Source organism: Antechinus flavipes, chromosome 2 (assembly GCF_016432865.1).
Source record: "Antechinus flavipes isolate AdamAnt ecotype Samford, QLD, Australia chromosome 2, AdamAnt_v2, whole genome shotgun sequence".
NCBI lineage: Eukaryota > Metazoa > Chordata > Mammalia > Dasyuromorphia > Dasyuridae > Antechinus > Antechinus flavipes.
Genome location: NC_067399.1, coordinates 362,061,652 through 362,075,724, shown reverse-complemented (window position 1 = coordinate 362,075,724; position 14,073 = coordinate 362,061,652). Strand labels below are relative to the sequence as shown.

General features: G+C 37.9%; 1 protein-coding gene across 6 annotated transcripts in view; it reads left to right on the top strand.

Annotated features, from left to right (window-relative positions):
* JADE2 (jade family PHD finger 2) overlaps positions 1 to 14,073 on the top strand; it is a 201,766-nt gene that overhangs the window by 6,061 nt on the left and 181,632 nt on the right. For 5 of the 6 annotated variants that reach the window (XM_051978181.1, XM_051978180.1, XM_051978182.1 and 2 more), the window contains 2 exons: positions 10,576 to 10,633; positions 13,091 to 13,176. In XM_051978181.1, coding sequence (XP_051834141.1) covers positions 10,576 to 10,633; positions 13,091 to 13,176 — 144 coding nt within the window. Of the gene's footprint in view, positions 1 to 10,021; positions 10,120 to 10,575; positions 10,634 to 13,090; positions 13,177 to 14,073 lie in introns of those variants that run through there. The other variant, XM_051978183.1, reaches the window with a different exon arrangement.

The window sequence follows — 14,073 nt, the reverse complement described above, 5'->3', positions numbered from 1 at the left end:
ACTTTAAATGAAAACAAATGTCAAACTTTCAGCTGAGTGACAAAATTACAGGATATTCCTGTTAAAGGAGAGTTACCATGTTCAAGGCATTAAAATACAGTAAACATACTTCACAGTAAAATCTTGCTGAAAGGAATTAAACCTCGTTGATGAATATCTGATTCCTTCAGAATCTTAACTTGATATATTAGATGGAAAGAGCCTAAGAGTCAAAAAGACTTGTGTTTAAGCCCTTTCTGCAACACTGTTCTTTGACCTTGGCTTAACTTCTTAGGTTCTTAGGAAGATTTCTTAAGATTCAGAGTCTTATATGCCAATAGTCATATATCACATATGACTTATTTTTTAATATATACATAATATATATGACATGTGACTTATTGTATTAGAGATTCTAGTGCACCACTAATGAAATGTTAGATCCAGTCCAAAAGCATGCTAGCTCATGATAAATAAGTCTACTCACCCTTTCACCAGTGTCAAACATGCTTACATATTGCTTGCCTTGGGATCCTCTAAAGTTAGAAGAACTGAGATTTTTCCCTTATGAGGAAAGCTGACAGATGGCTGTATTAATAGAGGCAGTTTCCAGATTCAGGAAGGTGCTAATCCTGCCGTTCTCGGTCTCAGACCACATCTGGAGTATTGTGTCTGGATCTGGGTGCCAAATTTTAGGAAGAAAATTGACAAGCTAGAGTGCTTCCAGAAATGAGTGAAAAAGATAGTGAAAATACTGAAGACCTGTGCCTTATGGGGATCACTTGAAGGAAGCAGGGTTGTATGGAGGAGGGAGTGGAGAACTTAATCATTGTCTTCAGGTATTTGAAGAGCAGGTGTGTCAAAGAGGGTTTACATTTGTTCTGTATTGTAGTTGGTCCTGTGGACCAGAATCAGAAATAGTGAATGAAAGTTGAAGAAAGGCTGATTTTGAAATGTATAAGGAAACATCTCCTAAGAGTCATTCAGAAATGAAATGAACTGCTTGTGAATGGAATGAGTGCCTCCCCACTGGAGGACTTCCCAGGAGACTGTATGACCACTTATTGGAAATATTGGAGGGAAAATTCTGTCCAGTATGGGATTGACCTAAATGACTTCTGAAGCCTCCTCAAACTGAGTTTACAAGATTGCCTGATAGTCCACATTTATTTCCTAAACTCCAATGACACTAAGGAGCAGAGATTGTTCAAAGAGCCCTTAGCTGAGGAAGACTACTTAAATGGGACTTTGCTTGTCGACTTCAGAGTGTTGTGTCAGAAAGCCAAATAACTTCATTTTGGCCTTGATCCAAGAGGGATGGAAACACCTGCTGAGTTGAGCTCAACTCTGGTCTGTTAGTACTTCAGGAGAGTTGGGAATGTAATGCCTCCTACTTTTCCTACGTGGGCTCTAAGTGACTTTAAGTAGGATTAAATGACCTGTGGCTTGAAAGTCACCAGTTACCTTGAAAATGCGCTTTTTCCTATCTGGGTATTTTTCCTATCCTAGTAGCAGATAGAAAAGAAGCTTTCTTGCCTGTTTTGAAAGTCGAGTCTGAAATGGGGAGTAGGGGAAGGGAGAGGGGAGTAGGATAGATCTAGGCAAATCTTCAGCAAAGCCTAAAAAGATAGAGACAGGATCAAGAGATGTTCAGAGACACTATTTTATAACTGTTTGTTTACTAAACCATTTTTCTAAACTGCATTTATTGTCTCCAGGAAGACATTAGAGTTAATGAGGCATATGAAAGATTGGGGTCTCTGACCCCTATCTTAAAGTGGTTTAAAAATATACTGATTTTATTTTCTGTATAATTCCATCCTTCCTATCATATAAGATGTCCTGGAACAGGTTTGCCCAGGCAAAATAGCATTAAATTGTATTAGCATCATGTTATGATCAGGGAGAGGCCTTTGTTTTCTTTTTTAAAATATTGTATTTGGAATTGAAGATTATTTTCTTAAGTGGCTTTATTTTAAAAAGAAAGTCAGACATTGCTCCAAATTTCATGGAAGGCATCCGACCTGCACCCTGTCCCATAGGGAGGAAAAAGAGGGAAGCCTGAATTTGGGGCCATTTTAATGTGTTTAGGAAGGGGAGCACCAACCACAACCTAGTGTTAACATCTAAGGTCTGAAAGGCTTACAGTTAGTCCAGTCTACTGGAGGGTGTTCATGTTTATGTTTGTGGGTAGGTGTTTGAGTTTATTTGGGGAAAGGCCTTTAAAAGGGGCTGGAAGTTGGGCCGCTGATGGCAACTGTAAACATTTTAGAAAAGCTGAAGTCCACAAAAGGGGTTCCAGCTAAGATGGGCAGCCTATGGTGGCCATGACTATTCTGACTGCCAAGAAAACATCTGCCTCCAAATTGTAGCCCTGTTACTTAGCTGATATTGATAATTAGCCAAGAACTTGACCAAATAAAAGTAAATAGAAAATATTTGGAAGCCTGCTACAGAAATGTGGGTTAGGAGATTCAGACCTGCTCATCATAGCCCTGCTGTGGCCCCTTCTCTTGAAGCAGGCAGGGAGCCCACAGTGAGCCACCGAGGGTAGAGAAGCTACCTTGGGGTCTTGCTGATGGGGATGCAGAAAACAGCACAATTCAGCACTTTTCAGTATGCCACTGAGCTCAAATGGAAATATGGATATTCTGTAGTGCTGCTGACAGTGTCAGGCAGGAAAAACCTATACTTTCAAAACTGAGATATAGTATCATAATTTTAGAGCTAGAAGAGATTGTCAAAGGTCATTTAGTCCAGTCTCTATATTTTATAGATGAATAAACTGAGATTCAAGAAAGCCCAGAATTACCTATATTCTGAAAATTAGTGAGTGCTAGAACTAGACTGCTAGAGCTAGTGTACCCATGTCCTGAGGCTTGAGATCATAAGTACATCTATTACACCAGGAATTAAGTTCAATTTTATAAAAATGAAGAAAGTGAAGTCCTGAAAAGGAAGGACTAGGCAACATGATAAGCAGAAAGACCAGCTCACAGCTTTCTAGGTACTCAGGGCAGGTAGCTCAGAACTTTCTTTGCATTCTGTATTATAGAAAAAGGAATACTCTATGCAGCAGGGGCTACAGGGCAACTTATACTAGTGTGCTTGTATATTTCTCACTTTGAAGGATTCTTAAAAGTCCAGTAGGCAGAAATATTTATTTCTATTTCCACATAATTATGTGTGAATGTACATTTAAATCTAATGAAATCTATCAACACCTTATGCTAGGCACTCTTATGTCCTTGTGATAAAAAGACAAAGATGAAATAGTCCTTGTAGTTAAATATAGATGGATAGTGGTAGGAATAGGACCTGTGATTTTCCTTAATAGCAAGAACTTTCAGGTGAAGAAATACCATCTACCTACTTAAATCAGCTGCTTCTCAGTAACTTACAGTTTTAGAGCTGCCTGGCGCAGTGAGAGGTTAATTGACTTCCCTAGGGAGTACACTTCCCTATGTCCAAGGGGAACTGAGTTCCAAGCATACCTTGCGTTGTATCACACAACATGCTATTTCTCATTGAGGCTTAGCCACAAACATGTAGACAGACTTTGCTCTATTAATGTTTGCCACTAAACAGGATTGTAGTTACTTCACATAATTAGAAGAATATTGACAAACTTGACTTATCAGGACAGCCTCAGCTGTCCAGCAGATGCTGTTTATCAGTAAGAGACCTCTAACCAAAGCAGACAAAAAGCAGTTGGAGGAACTGGGAATTTCAGTTTGGAGGAGATAGAGGAAATAGAGCTATCTGCCCACATCTCAAAGATTATGTGGAAAAAGGAAGAGACTCTCTAGCTTCAGAAGGGAGAACTATGACTAATGGATAGATGTCAAAGGGAAGCAAAGTATAGAATGGATAGAAGAATGAACTTTTTAATAAGAGTTTTCTAGTAAAAGAATAATAGGCTGGTTATCACTTAGTTTTTCAGAGACTGCAAGATTCTGTTGGATTGTAGATTTTTGCATGGGAGATTGAATTAAAAGACTTTTGGGGTTCTTTTGGTGATTCTGTGAATTATTTGGGACTTTTCCCAAGTAAGTTATAGTGTTTGAAAGTTCAAAAACCCTTCCTTTAAGATTTTCTCAAGCAATCTTTGATATCTAACTCTCTCTTCCAACAGAAAAGACTTACTGGAAGAAAGTAGTTTGTCCAAGGACATTGGTAGCATAAAAGAATTTAGATTTGAACCACATCCTCTAATCTACCTTTTCCACTATATTATGAACAGTTCTCAAGCTTTATCCCTTTAGAGTAAAGCTTTAATTCCTGTAAAAATGGGCTGAGAGAGAAAGAGAGAGAGAGAGAGAGAGAGAGAGAGAGAGAGAGAGAGAGAGAGAGAGAGAGAGAGAAAGAGAGAGAGAGAGAGAGAGGAAGGATATCACAAATTTTCTAATATTTCTGTCTGATAGAGTTTATTAGGAGCTAATCCTTCAATTCACATTTATTAATTACCTACTTCAGACTGGACACTTTTCCATTACTGTATATATAGATATCATATTTCTCCCTCCTCCTCTTGCTAGTCATTCCCCTCAACTAGCTTTTATTCTACTGGAGAGTAGATTTGGATGGAGGGAAGGAACTGGATCTTCTGAGTGAGAGAATGGGAACAACATGAGGAGAGGAAAGAGGGAAATGATCCTGTGTCATCCCAAGAGATGGACTATTTCTGTGACTTTATAGAATGAGCCCTTACGTTGTGAAAAAGTTGATTTGCTGGAGAGATATTTGGAAAACACTAGCAAAAAGGCCATCTTTCCAGCAAAGCCTAGTAATTATTTTAATTAATTCACCTCAAAATATGCTTTGTTTAATCTCCTTCATTTGGATAGCACGTGGACTCTTGAATGTTTCCCAAGTACTTCAAAAATATCCAGTGGTTTCCCTGCTGGAAGGCGGAAACCAGGTTAGATACTGTGTAAATTGGGATAGGAGTATACAAATAATTTAATAACTAGCTTGGAGTACCTGAAAGAACATTTTTCAGAAGATAGTAGCCAAATACTACTTCCTTTGAGGACAGAGCAAAAAAAAAAGAAATCCTTAGGGACCTGGGTTTAGGTATAAACTGAATTTAGGTTAAATCTCTGGGCAAAGAGTCTTGAGACTGAGTAAAATTTTAGGAACTTAGAATCACAGAATCTTAGAATTGACAGGGACCTGAGAGACCATCCCATACCTGAACAGTAATTTGAGGCTAGCTTATCACATTTGCTCCATGACTTTTCTTCAGAGATAGGAAAACAAGAGAGCAGTAGCATGAAAATATAAAGAGGAGAGAATTCAGAAGAGTGTGATTAGCCATGTCAGATTCTACAGAGAGATCAAGAAGGATTGAGCTTATGAAGAGGACATTGGATTTAGCAATTAAAGGAATGTTGTTAATTTTTGGAAAGGGAAGTTTCAGTTGAAAGGTGATGTTAGAAACCAGATCACTGAAGATTTAGAACTGACTGAGCAGAGAAAAATTGACACTCCCAGGCTTTTTCTAGAACTTTAGCTGTGAAGTAGAGAGAATGGGATGACAGCTAATAGGAATGTTAGGATCAAATCAGAGTTTTTTCAGTTTGGTTTCAGTGGAGGAGCCAGTAGAGGGGGAAAGAGGATGGCTGTAAGGTGTTGTAGAGGTAGAAATTCATAAAACTTGGCACTTGATTGGATATGAGTAGTAGAAGAGAAGTCAAAAATGTCTCATGTTGAACTTAGGTTACTGGAGGGATAATAATGCTTCAACTCAATAGGGAAATTGGCAGGGAGAGGGTTGTTAAGGGAAGCAGAAGATGAAATTTACTTTGGACAAGCAAAGTTTGAGATATTTGTTAGGTAGCTGGTAACACGAGACTAGAGTAGAAGGAAGAAATTAGAGCAGAATGTCATCAGCATAGATATTATTTTGAGAGAAAAGAGTTTGGGATATTATCTTGGGGGTTTGAGACAAAGAAGAGTCAAAAAAGATAAGAACCAAGAAAAATCAGTTGAGGAGAGAATATCTAGGAGAAGGGGGTACTGTGTCAGAAACTGGAAAGCTGAATAGAATGAGTATTAAGAAAAGATCATGGGATGAACAATTAAGAGATTTTGGTTGCCAGATTCAGTCCACTGGTAGGATCAGAAGCCAGATGTGAGAGATTGAGAAGTGAATGGGAGGTGAGAAAACAGAGGCAAGGAATTTTTCAAGGACATTTGGTGTGAAAGCCAGTCAAGGAGCAAAATGATAATTTTGATATTGCAGTTCAAATACAAATAATTATAAGCATATATTACAGTTTTAATTAGAAATAAAGTTTTCATCCCATAATCTCTGTTTTCTTTGCTTTTATGGAGGGATAGGGAGAAGAATGCACTTTGTTAACTGAATTTGAGGTATTCTCAAATTACCAAGTCACAATGGAACTAAACAGGTGAAAATTTCTTCATTGCATTAGGATTTCTACTTAACCTATTTATTGCCCTTACTTTTTTACATTTGTATATAGAAATCTGAGGCATTTGGCATTATTGCCTTGTGTTATCCTCTACCATTAATTATACTGTCCCTCTTCTCATGCTTTGTACCAGTTTGTCAGTTTTATGTGAGATATTTTTTCCTTTCTTTCTTTTTTAGTTTAAAGATCTTAATGAGATTGACAAAACTTCAGGCACTTTTTTTAAAACTAGCTCTTCTTAGGTATATTCCCATGATTACCTAGTTTAGAAAAATCTAAAGTCTATTCTGAGATCCCATATTCTTAGCCAATTGTTCCCATCTCAGATGTTCTTTTCTCAAGCTCCTAATTTCAGTCAATGGTAGGAATAGAAATAGGGACTACACCTATGATTTCACTGTTATAGCAAATTCTGGAGAGAGGAAACTTTCTACCAGTGCAGGCCTGTGTCTTGTCTATATTATATAGTCTTAGAGAGTCAGAATTAGGATTAAAGAGGTTAAATGATGTGCCCAGGCTCACACAGCACAGATAGTATGTGTCTAGAAGCAAGATTTTAGCCTAGATTTTTCCTGGTTTCAAACTCAGCTCTATCCATTTTGCCACATTGCCTCTTAAAATTGTACTACCAAACAAGGCAACATCAAAAAATCCCAAACTCTTAAGTTCTTCAGTTTTTTGACCAGGGATTCATCCCCTTAGCAATACTTTCTCGCTTACTTCTGGTGACATCATTTATTCTCACATGAATCTCCAGCAATAGATAGGTTTGACAAGTCCTAGAAGGTGTTCTTGTGTTCTGGATACAAGTTCCTGGAAGACAATAATCTCCCTCTTGTTTATGTTACAATGTGAGGCAACCTCTTGGTAGTGAGTCATCTTTCACCACCCATTCTCTCTTTCCTAATAGTACCTAAAGGGCCATATCATTCTTTAAAGAATAAGAAGCTACTTTGCATTGAAGGTCCAGATCCCACGTTGGCAGAAAAAGCTTTAAACTTATTACTTAGCTTGAAATAGTTCATCGAAGTCACTTTAAAAGTCTAGCCTTGAAATCTCTACTGTTTTTATTATTGAGACAACTCTTTATCTAGCTTGTCCCTAGACCATACGACGTTCTTTCAGGGAACACATTTTCTCTTCTTCCTCTTTTCTTCCCACCTCTGGTCCTAGTAAATGTAATAAAAATTAACTCTATGGTTGCGTCTAAAAAAGGCCTCTTGTCCCATTTCCCATTCTTAGGTCTTTCCAAATCAAAACACCTTTCTCTGGATGATTTCTTATTAAAATCGAAACACCTTGTAGTCTTTTTTTACTTGTATCCTAGTGATTTGCATTGCGTCTGAGACATTGTTAATAATTTTTCTTTCCTTCTGGGATCTTGTTCATTTATTCTCCACCCTCCTCATACAGATAGAATTCTGTCTCCTCTTGTCTCTTTGTTTCAGATCCCAGAGGAGAGAAGTCTTGTGACTGCCCTTTCTGTGGTAGGGACCAATTTGCTCTTTAGGACCTTGTTTGTGCTAAGTTAGTACATGTAGAAAGACAAAGCACATTTGCAAAATTCTCTTGGCCTCTTGTGCTTGCTGAGATCAAGATACTCAGTCCTTTATCTTTTTAGTAGTTCCTTTGGTTTACTATTGTGACTGGCTCCTGGGGCTCACTGTCTGGCTGCTGTGCTACCTACTCAAGTCACCCGAGGCACCTAAGAAAAGCCTCAGAATGTTTACTATAGGACTTCCAGCCTTTTCTTTTTTTAGGCTTTTTAACTAGCTTTGAGCTTATTTTTGCCACCTCCTAATGTAAAGAAAAGTAAACAGCAACAGGGGCTGATTCAGAAGCAGAAATGCTTTTATGTAATTATATTTATATACCTTGCTCCAGATTTCCAGATATTTCCTTGTATTTCCTTGGTTACTTGGTTCTCTGTGAAGAAGTCACCTTTTTAATGAAGTATTTTGTGGTCAAATTAGTTTAGTGGTTAAACTTTCATGCTACTTGACATTAGATCAAGGTAGATCCCAGCAGGTCCCATCAGCACTGTCTTATGTTGAGCCAGTATCTGCCTAATCATCTTTCAAGTGAAGTAGCCAGAAGGAGAAACTGTTCAAAATTCATGCATTAAAAGAACATCTGCACAATAGAAATGAACTGACTTTCTTTTGTTTTCCCTTGTGCCTCTTTTGTACCCCATTCTTCATTAAAATATAGCTCAAATACTCAGATAGATCTGTGATTCCATCAGATCATGGGATTTGAATATTTCCTTCCAAAATGCAGATCACCACCCATCCATGTTTATCTATTCTGTGCCATTCTTGTACATGTCCTCCCATCTGTTTATTCATCCCAATGTGTAGGGGTTCCCACATGCTTTTTCTTGACATTAAGAAGAGATGAAAGGGTAATTAGGAGCAAATATTGATTATTTCTTGCTTTTATTCTGTAAGAGTCCTGCCTATTTCATTCTTTTTCTGATGACATCCATTACTTTCATAAGTAATTCTGTTTGTGATTGCTATGTACTCATATCTTTCATTGTCTCCTCCAAGTGATCTTCATTTTCAGTTCATATGAGGTAATAGTGTTTCATGTGCTACTGTCATGCCAACCCCATAAAAAGATGTATTTTTGTTTGGAATTACCAAAAGAATGTTATAATTTTCCAAAGGCATTCTTCCTGGCCTTCTTCCTTTTAACTCTTTATCTCTCTCATTATTCAAGATATACATACTGAGGGGCAGCTCTTTAGTTTCTCTGTCCTGTTTTATATCATAGCCTGGGTAATGGGCAGTTTTCATCTACTTTTCCCCTGATGGATCATTACTATTGTGAATTTCTTTTACAGTATCATTTCATTGATGGTATTAATCTAGTTCCCATTGAATTTTTGTGTATTCCTAGTAAGTTGTAATAGTTTTTGTTAAGTATTTGTTGAATGAATGGGTAACGCAGTCTTTGATCATGTTACCACTGAATGTTATAGTGGAAAAGACCTCAGTGGCCAACCTCTCTGCGTTATTGACAAAAGGTCATCATGGAACCACTAAATCTCTTCCTTTGGTTCAGATTTAACCATGGGGTTAGCTTTCTTGGAGCCATTTCATGAAATTTGAAGAGTTGTTCAGTGAACCCGAATTTGATTCCTGCTTGGAAATACTTACTATGTGACTCTGGGAAAGACTTAATCTCTCTAGGCCTCATTTTGGCTCATCTAAAAAATGGGAATGATATCTGATTGTTATGAAGATCAATTGAGATTTTATATATATATATATATATATACACACACACATATATGTACATATATATTATTGTATTATATGTTATATTACATTTATATATATGAACATAAATATACATATATATGCATATACACACACAAAAAAACTTTAAAACACAAAAAATAATTCTAGTTATTATAATTTCCTTTCCCAGGGCTAGAATCTCATCCTGGATTCCTTCCTGGGCCTTCACACATGTTAATGAATGAATGAAACTAGAGGAAAGAATACCTTTGTAATGTAAACATTCTCTTCCTTTCCCAAGATAAAAGAACTCTCTTAAAGCTGCTTCCCTTCTCACTCCTCTAGTTTGCAGCTGGACCTCTGTTTGCTTATCTCGCCTGGGAGATAGTCAGGTACCCTCCTAAAGGTCTGCCACAAAACCTGGCCACACTGCTGCTGCTGTTCTTTCCCAGGTACAACTGCTGGTTGGCTGGATGGTTCAGAAGATTTCCAAGGCCACAGGTGGCTTCTTGTTCTGCCTAAGAAACCTAGCTCTGCATGCTTAAAGGAGTTCCCCACTTTTCTCTCCCCTTCCTCTTCGGCCATCTTGGCTCCTGGCACGAGACTTCTCTCCATCCCTACTAGATATTTCACTTGGATAAATTTCTATATGGGAAGGAAATGAGGATGGGAAATGCTGGCCCTGCTCTGCCCATCCTTTAGCCTTAAATATTAGAACCAAAGCCTTCCCCCCCTTTCCTCTTGGGACTTGGGGATGGAAAAATCATACATTTTGTTTTAAATGCCTGAGAGGTGATTGTTTGTAGTAGTGTTTGGGGGATGTGCTGATATCCAGAGATAACAGTGATTTGCTTCTGTAATGAGTTCTCTGAACAATGAATATAATGTTCAATTTCTTTTTGTTTCAGATGGAAGAAAAGAGGCGAAAATACTCCATCAGTAGTGATAACTCTGACACCACTGACAGTAAGACCTTTAATTCTAGGTTTTGAATATGATAATGAAGCTATTCACCTTAAATTGGGAAGGCATTTGAATGATTACATTGTTGGGGGTGGAGAGGAAACTACCCTTGCAGGGAGGTTACTTTGCTATAAATTATACCTGGGCTTCAGTATTTTAGAGAAGTTTAAAAAAACAATTGGACTCTCTCCCCAACGATCTATTTAACAGTTGATCCTAGGTTCTGGGTATCCAAGTTTAAGGGTAGAACACTTTGTAGAACCAACATGTTTAAGCTTCCAATAGGGAGAGTTGGGGAAGGGTATAAGGGAGAAAGGAATGAGGGGCTGGGGGGGAGGGGAAGTGAGGTGGAATCAGTAAGCATTTATTTAGCACCAACTCTTATGCTAGGGAATTTAGATCGAATAGAAAAGCCCCCTGTTCGAGGACCTTAGATTCTATGGGGAGAGATGATGAGTATACATCATGATTTTACAGAGGGAAAGAGAGAAAAGCAGGAAAAGACTTTATGGAGGAGGTTATGTTGAATTATGCTGCCCTTTAGGGAAAACTAAAGATCATAGACTTTTCTGCACCCCAGAAAGTTATTTGGACTGAGTTAGGGAATGAATAGTTGATATAAATTCTGCAGCCCAAAGCACTTAATAGATTTCTCTTTTTGATAGGTAGTATCACTAACAGAAAAGAATAAAAAACCCTTTCATTCACAGAAGAGAAAAACTGAGGCCTGATCAAACAATTATAGAACAAAAGCAGAGATTTTCCTACCAATAGTTTCATGTTGTCAAAAATAAGCCATTTTGATATATTGTGCTAGATATATCAGCTGTCATGGGAGAATCCCATGATTAGTCTACAGTATTGGAAATCTTTTAAAATCACATGACAACAATCAGCAGGACTTCTGCTTCAACTGTGGTAGCTTGATATGACCAAGGGAGCCTTGGACTGGATAGGGGGAACTTGGGCCAGGCCCTCATTCTGCTTGGTGAAGTTAGATCATTTACTACTCTTCTAATTGCCTTTTTTTTTTTTTTTTTTTTTTTTTTTTGATCTGGTTGGTATTTGCAACAAATAAACTAAGGGGACTCTTAGCTCTGGAAATTGTGTCTGACCCTTTGGCCAAAAGCCAAATTTTCTTTTCCTAAAATGGAAAGCTTAATGATGATAATCTGAAGCCTCAGAACCTTTATCTCCAGTAGACTTTGATATTCAAACTTAATGAAGAAAAACTTCTCCCTTCTACCACTGTAACTGGTTACAATTGTAAATAAAACTTTGATCTTTTTTGATGGCCTTATTTAGTTGAAGAAGGAAGTATTGTTTTGATAGGTAAGAGCTTTTTGTCCTGTGGTAGGAACTTGGTTCTGGGAAATTAAGTGGAAACATTTTATTATTTGGTTTGGTTTGGGTGGGGTTTTTTGTTGTTTTGTTTTGTTTATACCCTTAGAGTAGATTGTGGGAAGATAAGAAATTTCTGAATGGAGAGGCTGTAAAGGGGTTGGAGAGCTAAAAGTAGCTTCTTTTCTAAGTGTTTCTCTCTCCTCTCCAAGTCTTCTCTCTTCCATAAATGTTTAGGTTCTTCCCTTGACTTTAAAAGAAAAGAATAGTGACTGTACAGCTATTTCCAGGACCCTCTTTGTCACAATGTACATTTCCAGGGTGTGATGACATTTTAGATTTAGTGATTGCCTGCTCTGCCACATTAAAGCTGACACTTGTAGTTGGACCTAGCAAAATTCCTCAATGTCTGGATATGGTTCTAAATTTATATCTCTTAGTTGATTTTTGGAAGCTGTATCCAGTTTTTAACCTGATCCTTCTGATCAGTTTTGAAACAACTAAAGGGCAAATTCAATATTTCTGTTTCATAGATGAGAAAACATGTAATGGCAAAAGGTCCTTTAGACAATTATGGAGACGACTGAGAGTAGAATAGAGGACCTTAAGTTTCTTGGATCTCTAGCTGTCCTCTTAAATAACTGAAAGTGGAGGTGGGAAGAAAGACATGAGAATACATAGTATTTCCTGAATCTTAATTTTATAGATGAGAGGAATATATACAGCATTTAAGGCTCAATTGACCTCCACCCAAGATCCTGTTTTTTTCCATCTCTTTGTGGTATCTAGTTATCCACAAGAAATTCAGAGTTTCCAATAGCTTACTTAGATCTTTTGGTTGATTGCTGCTTCCCTGGCTTCCTCAAAATTAGTCTATTATTCCATGGAAACAAATTGCTGTTTAATTTGGTTTAAATTTTAATTTTTAGGCAATTTTCACATACACTTTTATTAGGTTTAGTCCTAAAAGGTCAAAAGCTAAGATTGAGATTACAGGGTTCTTTTTGTCCAGAGTTGATGATTTGGTCTTCCAGGTGGTCTGGGCCCTCAAGAAGCTTGCCAGGTCTTCTGTGCTGGGGAGCATCTCGGTGGATAACCTTCTCTATTCATTCTTTCTAGGTCACATCACCTCCAATTCAAGATGTTCCAAGATTCCCACCAACAAGCCCAGTTGGCCCAAGCAAAAAGAGAAGAAGCCATCAGAGGTGTGTCTGATTTCCTTCTTGCAGTTCCTGGGGATGAAATCTCCCCAGTCCCAAAGTTAGGGCTGGAGCTAGAACAGGAGGTCGTTTTCCTTGAAGAATCAAGAGAAAAAGTGTGGATTTATAGCAGACTCAGAAACTCTTCATAATTCAGAGGTCAATATTAATCGTATGGAGCATAGAAGACACTTTGTTTATTCATTCAAGTCCATAAGGAACACTTGTTAGGGGTTATGTTCCATTCAGTATTGCTTTGGGGGGGAATGAGGAGAGGTTGATATGTGGAGGAAGGATAAGACTTGGTTTCTGCCCTACCAGAACCCACAGAATGGTTTGAAAGCACCAAACATAGATATAAGAAATGATTAAATATCTTAGAACTTACACCCGATGAGGTCAGGCAGAATGGCCTGAAAACCCTATTTAGAGTCAGAAAACCTAGGTCCTGGCTTTGCTGTAATTTAACCTTGATCAAGTCAACCTTTATGAGCTTGTTCCCTCATGTATAGAAAGAAGGGTTTGGCCTAGATGATCTCTAGGTGCCTTTCCAACCATATTCAAGTATTTCCAAGGTGGGTAGGAGAGAAGAGCTAACTTAAGCGGCACAAAAAAAGCCTCCTTTAAGAGGAGGCCCCTTAGACTAGACATGCAATTTTTTATTTAAAAAAAAAAAATCACATTTTCAGCCAGAGGGAGAAGAATCAGGAAGGAAGTTTCATAATACATTAGATCTGGGAAGGACGTTAAAGATATCTTTCTTATTTGACAGATGAAGAAACTGAGTCTCAGAGTAAAATATGGACTTAAACAAAGTTACGTGTTAAGTCAGTACCAGAGCCTGGACTAGGACCCAGATCTTGACTCCCAGTACAGAATTAGGAAAATAAGCTTAGTTAATCC